This window comes from Pseudoliparis swirei, chromosome 6 (assembly GCF_029220125.1).
Source record: "Pseudoliparis swirei isolate HS2019 ecotype Mariana Trench chromosome 6, NWPU_hadal_v1, whole genome shotgun sequence".
Lineage (NCBI taxonomy): Eukaryota > Metazoa > Chordata > Actinopteri > Perciformes > Liparidae > Pseudoliparis > Pseudoliparis swirei.
The window spans coordinates 9,343,421-9,355,507 of NC_079393.1; the positions used below are offsets into that span (position 1 = coordinate 9,343,421).

General features: G+C 39.1%; 1 protein-coding gene across 1 annotated transcript; it reads right to left on the bottom strand.

Moving 5' to 3' along the window:
- Positions 1-4,651: 4,651 nt before the first annotated feature.
- On the bottom strand, positions 4,652-10,686 carry LOC130195333 (ankyrin repeat and SOCS box protein 13-like). The gene is made up of 6 exons (XM_056416810.1): positions 10,445-10,686; positions 8,991-9,190; positions 8,751-8,901; positions 7,972-8,106; positions 6,772-6,966; positions 4,652-5,695 (listed from the first exon to the last, which is right to left on the bottom strand). The coding sequence occupies exons 1-6, from the start codon at positions 10,485-10,487 to the stop codon at positions 5,547-5,549; spliced, it is 873 nt and encodes a 290-aa protein (XP_056272785.1). The 5' UTR covers positions 10,488-10,686; the 3' UTR covers positions 4,652-5,546.
- Between the last annotated feature and the right edge of the window lie 1,401 nt (positions 10,687-12,087).

Below are 12,087 nucleotides of genomic sequence, written 5' to 3' on the forward strand. Positions count from 1 at the left end.
TTGTGTCATGGTGGAGTTAATGGTTGACAAACAAGAGAAACATGCTCTGTTTAACCCTCCTGTTACCTTTACATTTACTAACATATTTTACCCTCGGGGTCAATTTGACCCCAGCAATTAAAACCTCCAGAAAATTATTAGAATTAATATTGTTTCCCAAGTTTAAGTGTGAGGTACTTTATGTTTGTTTGTTGACTACCTAAATAACCCTTTAAATATATAAAAAAGTTGATATTTCTTATATGTTTGACACAGTGAAAAACAGCCTGAGGTCAAATTGACCCCAAAGAACACCGACATTAAACATTGAATGGGGTCAAATTGACCCGAAAGGTAACAGGAGGGTTAAACATTCTGTTTAGGATGAAGATGTATTAATGTTCCAGATGGAAGAAAACTGCTAAATAACTGCTGAGTTGCAGCACCATTGTATATGTATAAATGTATATATCCGTCTTTTGTCATAAATCTCTATGTTCTCACAAAATATACCGAGAATATCGGTAATATGTGATTAATCATGATTAATCCCCAAAAACCTGTGATTAACCCGATTAAAAATGTTAATCGTTTCACAGCCCTAGTATATATATATACATATATGTTTCATTTTATTTATATACATATATATACTTCATTTTGTATTTTATATTTTACTTGTATACATCTATATCTTTCATCCCTGTTTTTTATATTTTATATTTATATTTTATTCTCGTGTGTTTTAGTTAATTGGTGCTGCTACTGTGACGACAAATTTCCCCTTGGGGATTAATAAAGTATATATCTATCTATCTATCTATGATCCGCCCTCAATACCAATCAAGCTCGTTTTTGTCCCGAGGGACTTTGAATAGAGCGGCTTTGAAACGAGTTAAACCGTGCTGCCTCCAGGCATTTGCTAAACTAAGTTTACATAAGTAAACTATCGCTGAACATCTTAGGTTTCAGTTCGTACTCCCTGCTAAGTCGATGATGAGCAACATCTGAAGAGTGCTGGCACTTCAGATAAGAAAAGCAGATGTATTTACTTTATATACACTTAGACACATTCATTTAGTTTTTAATTTTACATTCCTTCATTATTTTAATTATTATTTTTATTGTATTGTATAGGTCGTAACCTTGCTTGCTACTGCTTCAAACTAATTTCCCCCATGGAATGAATAAAGTATATATCGATCTATCTATATATCTATCTGTCAATCCATCTATCCATTGATCTATCTATCGATCTATTTATCTATTTATCTATCGATCTATATATCTATCTATTTATCTATATATCTGTCAATCTATCTATCTATCGATCTATATATCTATCTATCTATCGATCTATTTATCTATTTATCTATCGATCTATATATCTATCTATTTATCTATATATCTGTCAATCTATCTATCTATCGATCTATTTATCTATCGATCTATATATCTATCTATCTATATATCTATCTGTCAATCTATCTATCGATCTATCCATCTATTGATCTATCTATTGATCTATCGATCTATCGATCGATCTATCGATCTATTTATCTATATATCTATCTGTCAATCTATCTATCTATCCATCTATTCATCTATCTATCGATCTATCTATTGATCTATCTATCGATCTATCTATCGATCGATCTATCTACTTTATCCCACGACTTCCTCAGACTTCTTTATGCAGGAAAATCCATACGGGCAACAAACTGCCTGCAGAGCTTCATTCAGACATAAAAAGCAGTTGAGGAACTGAAACTGAAAGAGCAGAAAGAGGAACTAACTCTTGAATAAATTCTGTCCTAGAAGACACACTTCCATCATCCTCTTGTGTGAACAGCTCCGAGAGGAAACGAGGTGGATGATTATATTTAACTCGTTCGCCAGACTGCATTTGTGGAGCAGGTTTCTGTAGAAAGATCAGGGCCCTCAAGTTCAACCAGCATGTCCGGAGCAGCCGGTGCATCGCAGCGGTTCCTTTTACACGAGCTACCTGGCGGTTCTATTTTCCTACTCCTCTTCCTCCTGATGCCTGCTGGTCCTGCCACAACCCCATTTGCATGACACATCATTTCCTATTTGCCTGAGAGGGCCTCTCCCATATTGTCAGCTGCTGAACCGGCACTATGTAAAGCTCATTGTGAGCCACCAACAATAACAGCTTCCTAACAACCTCACTCATAGCATCTTCCTCGATAAATATTTCATTTTTTGCTGAAGTAAGATGCTGTTGGATGTATAGTTGACTGCTGCCAAATGGAGTCTCTGCTGGTTTTTAAAGGTAACAGTTCATGTAAAACCACCTGGCACATGTACTTGATGGTAAACATTAGCTTAGTGGTTCCCCAAAGAAAAACATCAGCTGCTATCCTGAAGCCTCTCCTACTAACCTAACGCCTGCTTTCCTAGAGGTGGTCAGTGGACACAGCTGGTGGCTGTGGTTCAGGTAGGAATGACAAGCTCAGGAATATGAACACATTTAGGATGTTTCTGCCTTTCTTTTTCACTGATTCACGTGAATTCATCGTTGTTTGTCGAAACCATCTCTATCAGATACACATTTGACTTGTGACCTGCACGCCAATTCAAGAAATATTCCTCTTTTATTGTCTCCTTTCCATCATATTTTACCATAGTCCTTTATAAATATATCTGTTTCTTCACGTGTTTACTGACCTCCTTAATTTTTGCTTTCGAGATAATTCATGCCCAAGTAATCTGTTGTTTAAAACACCCTGAATGTGTGGAGTTCATCAAGTACAAACTTTCATTTAAGTGCTATAAAAGCAAACACGTGCCCTCAGCCCTTGAGGGACTTCATCCATTACTCAAAGTTAAAAGCAGGAAGTCATTGTTTGAATAGGAACTGGTGTTCCTGGTTGGTGAAGTTAGTCCGGTTGAACAGGAAGTAACGAAGCTAAGACTAGGCGGCAGTCTAGCAGCCGATATGTTAGCTTGACATTAAACTACTGTGTTTACCGCCTTTATCCTCAAATAACGAGCACATTTGATGTCACATTTGACTTAACGATAAACGAGTGTGGGGGTTAACGATAAACGAGTGTGGGGGCTAAAGACAGGATTTGAGAAATAGGTCTTAGTCTAAAACCCACCCGATGTAACTGCTGATAACCACTAGATGTTTTCACAATGTATTTTTTCAGTTACCGGTTGAAGTATCTCAATCTTTAATTCTGTTTAACTGTATTTTCTACGATTATTTTGTGTATCTTCATGTCTACATTTCTTGCCACTGTATCGAGTGACCATGAGGCTTTGTGGAGAACCAAGCACAGAATCCTTGCCTGTTTTAGCGTATTTGGTCAAGCTGATTTTAAATCCTTTTGGTGGAGAAATACTGCATCCTTTATATTCTCAAGTGGTGATGTCACTCTGTTTTCTGGTTATCTTGAATGTTTTTCCCGTTCACCTGTCTGCACTCTCAGCATCCTGTGTATGCCTGACTGCCATGCAAAAAGGATGTTGGCTATGCTGCTTTAGGGCCGGAACAAAGAATTGTTGTTGAGCCATTTACAGATTCCCTTCTGCCCATTCCCCAGTTTTGACAGACCAAAGGGTTTGGGGGAATTCTCTTTTCCATTAAAGCTTTCAGACCTAGTTCACCCTCTGAAGATTACAGCATTAACTAGATATATACACTACCGTTCAAAAGTTTGGGGTCACTTAGAAATGTCTTTATTTTTCAAAGAAAAGCACTGTTTTTTCAATAAAGATAACATTAATCAAAAATACACTCTATACATTGTTAATGTGGTAAATGACTATTCTAGGTGGAAACGTCTGGTTTCTAATGAAATATCTCCATAGGTGTATATAGGCCCATTTCCATCAACTATCACTCCAGTGTTCTAATGGTACATTGTGTTTGCTAATCACCTTAGAAGACTAATATCTGATTAGAAAACCCTTGTGCAATTATGTTAGCACAGCTGAAAACAGTTATGCTGGTGATATAAGATATACAACTGGCCTTCCTTTGAGCTTGAAGTTTGAAGAACAAAATTAATACTTCAAATATTAATCATTATTTCTAACCTTGTCAATGTCTTGACTATATTTTCTATTCAATTCATTTGAGAAATAAAAGTGAGTTTTCATGGAAGACACGAAATTGTCTGGATGACCCCAAACTTTTGAACGGTAGTGTATCCATATCTAGCAGGTTTAGTTTATTTTAGTGTATAATCACATGGTACTAAGCATCTTTTTGTTTCTGTGGGCTGAAAGTGTCTATATGGAGCTAGACCTCTTCAGAGTCCGCCATGTTGAACCGCCATGTTGAACCGCCATGTTTCTAGCCTAGCCCAGAATGAACAAACCCAGCACTGGCTCTAGTGAGCGTTTTGTCAGGTTTAAAATTACCTGGAGGCCACCGTAGTTCTCAAACAAGCTTTTTAAAGATGGCAACCAATGTCAGACCCTTCCTGGCTTACAGTACTGCAGGTTCGGAAGGGGAGGAGTGAGTGGAGGGGTATTAGGTTGGCAAATTAGTTTAAAAAGTGTGGACTGAATGACCTCATAACTATAATGTAGTTTTGACAAGTGTAACCCTTTGAAGCAATATTTTTCTGAAAGAAACATTACAACCAAAACAATAACAACCCATTTTGATGCCAAGAGAAGACACAACATTGGAGAATTATTTTTAAAATAGTCCAGGAATGGTCTTTTTATTTACACAAATTTAAAGAGGTAGAACCATCTGTATTATTTACAAATTTACATGAAAAATAGTTACATATTATATACAGAGATATAAGCCTGTTCCCTCGGGTTCCAATTAAGTATTACAAGAACTATGATGAAGTCACACATACTTGGTGGTGATGAAGAGGCCGGGGTCATTTTTATACATTTCAAGCGCCATTAAGCGATAATTTAAAAAAATAATACTGATTCTAATGATTCCAAATAATGTGAAATTGCTCTGTTGCTAACGTTTCCATGAATGTATTGTCAAGGGCCCGACACGCCCACAAAGGTGTGGCTGACTAAGACTCTGCTCAGGGTGAAGTTATGCGAGGTCACGTTATCAGACTCCACGTCGTAAAACGGGGCTGAAAGGTGGAATTCAGTGTCGCAACAGGTGCAAAGAACTAAAAGGAGAGTCTGTGTTTGAGGGGAAATTGATCAATATATCACCAGTGTCTTTACCTTTAATAGCTAGTTGTTCTTTTTTTGTCGTTCATGCGGACTGTATGGTTGAGTCTCATCACACTTTACCCACAGGAACCAACATTCTTTTCCAAACAAAGGATTGAAATGAATGAATGAATGAATGAATAAGTTAAACCTGGACTTAAACATAACTCCAGTGGATGTGTCAGCAGGCAGTTGTTTACAGGTGACAGGGTGGCCAGAACATCATGATGAGATGATGGTATCAACGCTGCCAAATGTGCTTGTGCAAACCGTCTTATTATTTAAGTTATGAAGTTATGAAGTCTCTCTTGTCTGGAAATTGAGAGATCCACAAACATAACTGGTCAACATTTAACCTTTTAAGAGCTGCATCTGATGTTTCTCACAGGTGATTACATTTCGATAACTGGAGGTGGCACGTGGGACAGAAAACGTATGATGCGATTGGGCAAGTTCAGTTTGGAAACAACTTCCTGTGCTCTTATGCCGAGGACCCCTCTCACCGCCACTCTGCTGATCTGTTGTAGACTGAGAGGGGTATCTACGGAAGAGGAAACAACAGAGATGAGATGATCTACAGTCAGGGCCATAAGAATTTGGACTGTGACACAATGCTTCCTTGTCCCTCAACATGGAGCTTTAATTCAATGGATATAAAATAAAATAAGATAATCCTATAATAGTCCCGCAGTGGGGACATTTACAGGATGACAGCAGCAAAGGGGTAAAGTGCACATGGGACGTAATAAGATCAAAACGAGTGATATAAAAAAATAGGCAGTAAACGGTCAATAAAAACAGTAAATAATCTACGGTAACTGAATATAAACACACACAAGGAGAATAAATATGGCTATTTCCACAGTGTATTGATATTAATATTGCACAGGTTGGAGTGAATGAAGTGATTGAAGTGTTTTTAAGTCTTTTGTGGTCTACTGAGCTCAGCTGGTTGTGCAGCCTGACACACCGGGGGGGAAGCAGCCGGTGGCTGAAGGAGCTGTACAGAGCTGCCAGAGTGTCCTGCATGGGGTGGGAGGTGTTGTTCATCAGGGACGATAGCTTAGCCATCATCCTCCTGTTTACCACCACCTCCACAGTATCCAGTGGACACCCCAGCACAATGCTGGCCTCCTTGAAAAGTGTGTTCAGTCTCGCTTGCCAGTTCATTCCTTATTTTCAGGAATGTACCAAACTGTTAATTTGGTCAATCCTAATCGTTTCTGCTGTGTGCCTGATAGGTTTGTGTCGTTCACCAGCCTTTAAATGGCCTCATTCACTTGCATTGACTTTGGTCCTCATGCTCAGAGGTCTCTGGACCAGCTACCAAATGCAAGTTCAACATTTTGAATCCTCTCCAGACCCTTTTATCTGCTTCATTTATCATGAAGTGATGAGGAAACAGGCCACACCTAGCCATTTGTAAGCCAACTGTCCAATTACTCCTGAGCCTCTGAAAGTGTGGGGCACTGTGTAAAAATAGATGTGTAATTTAAAATCCTTTGCAGTTGTGTAAATAGGCAATATTATAAAGATTGTGTCACAGTCTAACTACTTATGGCCCAGACTGAATACAGGGACAGTGACAGGATGCACACATAAAATAGACAAACTTACTCTCATAAAACTCGAGGCAGAGGTAGGGGGTGGATCCCTGACTGGTGTTGTGGATGGGTTTTTTGTTCAGGTTATCTCTGGCGTACACGTTCCCTCCAAACTCCACAAGTAGATCAATCAAGTTAATGCTCTTGGATTTGGCTGCATGATGAAGGGCCGTCTCATGTAGCTGCATGGCAGCATTCACATTGGCACCTTTGGGAAAATAAGACAAAACTGTATGAAAAACAAATTAATAGTTCTTGTTTGCAGCTAATTTAGTTGTCTATGTCAACTGCAAATGCATTATAATCAATAATAATTTCATGAAGGAATATAATTAGGAGCGGGCGCTACGCACACAGTGATGTAGTTACCCATCAAAACACATCATATTTTTAAATAGATACAATAACTATTCTGTATACTATTAAAATCTCAACAAACATCAGTAAATATGTCATGATCCTGAGTTTTTGTGTCTTGTTTTGTGTCATATTTTGAAGTCCTTGTCTCTCGTGCCATCCGTTTCCCTGCACTTTCTGTCCCTGTGATTGTCTGCCTGTTCCTGATTGTTTCCACCTGTGTGATTGCTAACCTCGCCCTCATTGTGTCCACCTGTGTCTCGTTCCCCGGTGTCCAATCACCTCCACCTCCCTGTGTATGTCTTATTCCCCATTGTGGGTTCATACTGTTTAGTTTGTGTCTGTGGTACAGTTTAGTTTGTGTTTGTCCTTGACTTGGTTTGAGTAAAGGATTAAATCTTTCTGTGGAAAAGTATTTGGCATTTGGGTCCAATCTCTCTCTCTGGCTACGACACCCTGACAAAATATGGTTGATTTACAAAATTATTCTGAATAAAAATGAACCTCATCTTTCAGCAACAAATAGTCACAAAATGACACTTGACTTTGTTATGAGAATAAGACGGTTACTATAATATGCTAAATCTTAAATGTCTTTTATCAGATTACAGTTACATAACGAAATATACTTTTTAATTGATTGATGAAGGAATACCAACAATACTCTTTTCCTAATGACTAAACAAAACATCTTTAGAATATGTTGTTGCCTTGAAATAAAAATATATATAAAAGCACTGATATAGTCACAACCTAAATATCACATTCAAATTGTGAAATATCCATATCCAGGTTTTGTCCAAAACATATGAAATGTCACCCAGCTGTGGTGTGCAGAGGACAAACTTGAACTCACCTCCACTTAGGAGAACTTTAACGCAGTCATAATGTTGCCGTGCGCAGGCGACATGTAGCGGTGTCCCATAGTGGCAGTCATAGGCCTCCATGAAAGCTCCCCGATCGATCATGAGCTGGACACAATCGGAATTTCCTATTGTGAGAGAAAAGCAAAGTTGATTTAGGACTGAATAAAATGCTCTTCCGTTGAGTGACTTTCCAAACACTGCTGGGAAATACACAGAAGAGAAGTTCATGTAGATATGGTACTCCAACCCAAAATTATCTCTTGAGTATCCATGCTCAATCATTTTGGGCTTTAAAAAGGTGGCTGTATTTTGTGGTTTCCTTCACAGAGTACTGAAGCTGTAGATCAGCATGAATAGATTTTGTCCGGAGCTTCACTTTCAAGCTTTCTTCTTACTCATCCCTTTAATTTTCTACGCAATGCTGCAATCATTCGAGCTTGTTCCAATTCCTATGACAGCATAGGCTGTTTACTTTTGTTCCATAGGCTTCCTGGAAATTAGGCAATTGGTTTCTGGTTCATTGGTACATCTTGAAAGGCTTTTAATTTATAATAAAGATCTCTGGTACTGTATTCTGTTTCCGCAGTTGTTCCATGTCCCAAAAACATAACTAGTTCCCCCACTTCTCAACTGCATTGACCCAGTACAAACACTGTTTGTAACAGGGTTGGGTGATGAAACTAAGGCATGTTAGTGGAACAATACATGACTCAACATGCATACATACATACAAACATTCCTGTTTAATGATGTATGCAACAAGACGCACCTCCCATGCAAGCCTCATGAAGAGGGGAGAAGGTAAACAGTGGGGGATTAACTGTTGCTCCATACTCCAACAGCAGCTTGACACATTCAAGGCTACCTGCTGCACAGGCATCACACAGCGGCGTGCTTCCATCGATGTTACGAGCATCTACCTGGAAGACATAGAGCCATAATACAGTCAAAAACAAAGTCAATCCAGCACGGATGAAGGAAGCCATCAACATCTCTGAGGCCATCTCACCTGTGCGCCAGCTTTCAGCAGCAGTCTGACGCATTGTGTCTGTCCCTGTATACACGCCTCATGCAAGGGGGTGATGGAGTCCATTGCCACAATGTTAACTGCTGCACCGCCCTCGATCAGCTGCTGCAGCTGGAGGGCCCTGCCCTGTGCAGCGGCCTCATGCACTGCTGACCGGTCTGTCCAGAATCCAAGACCATGAGCTGCAAACATGTCAAGCCAAACAATACTGAGCCTTTCTATTCATGATGCGTACATTATCTGGATGTCTGTATGTTGACTTATGATGAACTCTATTCAAGTTAATTTAGTCATTCCCACAATCTAAATAAAGCTTACATTTTACTTTTTATTATTTAGCTTTAACAAATCCACAATTAGATTTTCTTACACTTTGTGATAATAATGAAAAAAATATTAAATTGACTGCAGCATGTAATTCGCTGTTCTGAGAAGGTGATTGGCTGCAATCTGCCTTCACGCCAAGACTTGTTCGCACATTTATTTATTTTTCTATTAAAATACACTTGCCACTTTGATAATACACTTGTTTCCCATATTTTAATTGTGCTTTTTAATACTTTTTAATTATGTCTTCTGTTATTGCACTGTTTTTTGGTTTTTGTTTATTGTTCTGCACCTTTCACCAAGTTAAATTGCTTGTAGGTGTAACACACTTGGCAATAAACAGTTCTGATTCTGATGTCTTCATCGTATCAAACATGTTTGTCTTTCGCTCCATTACCTGGCTCAGAAAAGTGGCATAATATCATCACTTCATGTACATTATGATCCAAACCATCACGAGCTACAAGCACTGGTGTGTTGGATTGCATTGCGTTGTAAGGTGTGTGTTATTGTTTCCATTTATCATACAGTCGATGAATATACAAATGTATGTTACATTTGCTGTAAAAGAGCAAATATAACTGCACTACAGTTCCTGCTGGCCTGCACAACAAGCTTACAGTTAAATTAAATTCAGTTTATTTTGTATAGCCCGATATAACCTATTACAAATTTGTCTGAAAGTGCTTTACAATCTGTACACATACGACATCCCAGTCCCAGGACCTCACATCGGATCAGGAAAAACTCCCAAGAAATATATATTTTTTAACTTTCACGGGGAAAAAAAGTGAAGAAACCTTCAGGAGAGCAAGAGAGGAGGATCCCTCTCCCGGGTGGAAAGATGCAATAGATGTCATGTGTACAGAAGGAAGCATTACAGAGTTACAACACATTCAATGAATACGACAGAGTGTATTCATCATGCCTTCACACTTTAAGAGAGCGTGATCGTTAGTTCTCATTGACCTCACTAGCTGCACAGACTGCCACCGTGAAATCGAAGCTAAAGAAACGACTGCAGCTACCAGCCATTAGTGCACCAGCTCCATCCGGTCCGTAGCTTAGCCCACTGGGTTACTGCTGGTCACTAACTGTAAGCTACTTACCGATCTCCCCATACAAGGACGGTCTGGTGCAAGTGATGTCCATCTCATGTTACCGTTTTTTTTCTTTTCTTTTCTCGTTCACCACGAAGCTTCAGCCAGACGTGCTTTTCATTTTGAAGCAGGAGAAGAGAGACTGAAAGGACCACATCGCCGTGAAACACGCGGGGCCGCCGGGTGCTCGGTGAGAGCAGCTGAGTACCAACGAGGGCTTTGAACTCTGGGATATGTAGGCGACTGGGTTTTTGAAAAATTGAGAGACGGTTTCCATAATTTAAGTACAAATACTTAACTGAAAATATAAAGTAATAAATACCAAGAATCAAAAAAAGCAATGTGTGTTCATATTTACTAAAGCATAAGAAATTAGAAAAAGAAAATGTATTTACCCGCCCTCCCAGTTTGCAACTGCTGAAACAGTGGCGGCCTTTAGGTTTTATCAAAATATGAACTAATGAGAGTAAACAGATGATGTGAAAAAAAACTTGACATCATGTCAAAAACATTACCTTTGTATCTGAAGAGTGTTTCTATGAACTAGCAGCATGATCTGTACCAAGTTAACACACTTAATGTTCCTATGGGAGAAATTATTGCAAGTCCATGCAATCCATGTTTGCCTCCAGGTGCTGAGAAATTAAACCAACAGTTCCAAATACTGCAGTTCCTCAAATGGCCACTTGAGGCTGGCTCTGAACGCGAATCGATCTTCGTTGAAGCAGAAATAATACCATATACAGGCTGGCACAAAGAAAAACTTGTTTGTCTGTCTACTGTTATTTTCCTCAATCGTGACAACTCTAGGGGAGTGGGGGAATTTGTATTAAACTCACCCATGTTAATTATATAAAGTCGTAAATAAGGGCGTGGCTGTTTTGAGTGACTGTCGTTGCCGTTAGCTCTCTCCTTTGACAACAGCCAAATACTTTAAACTTCACAAGGCTCCTCCGACACCTACGGGGGACATCACAGAGACGACATCCACTCAGTTTATGGTTTTCTCAGTGAGAGCCACAAGACTCAACCTACACCGAAGAGACCAACACCATGTATACATTGTGTAAAGCTGCTAAGATATTAATAAATAGGGGTCTTTCTGATTTTCACTTGGTTTGGCAATAGTAAACCATTTTGTATTACGCTCTAATTTAAAACATTAAAAACATTGTTTAATGGTGTTTTAAAGGCCATTAAACCAGGGGTGACCATTTATGTACGCACACTTATGTAGGTGTGCTATTGTCTATTGCTATCTAGCAGAACATGGTAAACATCATTCTTATCGTGGTGCAAAAAAAGTACAAGTTGTTACTGGCAGGGACATTTATGGTGTTTTTATAGATATTTGTCCGGACCCTGGACACTCAGGAAAAACTGGGACATTGGGTCACCGAACAATAACCTCCCACCAAGTTATGACAAACACCGGCATAATGGTCTTCAATCCAAATGTTGTCGGCTCACGGTTTCTTTCCATAAATACAGAAATTAAACTAAAAGTTTGGTGCTCTCTCTGTGTGAGTGTTGGAAATCCTGTGTTAGCAGTTCGCCCGGACCCCAACTTCACCCACTAGCTCAAGAGTTACGCCACACACAAACGCAGTGACCATACTGTATATTTATTGTGTAATCAAAACCAGAACCAT

Coding starts and splice junctions, on each gene's coding strand:
- LOC130195333 (XM_056416810.1), bottom strand. CDS start 10,487: ATGGACATCACTTGCACCAGACCGTCCTTGTATGGGGAGATCG. Junction 9,191..10,444: donor GTCCTTGTATGGGGAGATCG/GTAAGTAGCTTA, acceptor ACATGTTTGCAG/CTCATGGTCTTGGATTCTGG. Junction 8,902..8,990: donor TGCTGAAAGCTGGCGCACAG/GTGAGATGGCCT, acceptor TATGTCTTCCAG/GTAGATGCTCGTAACATCGA.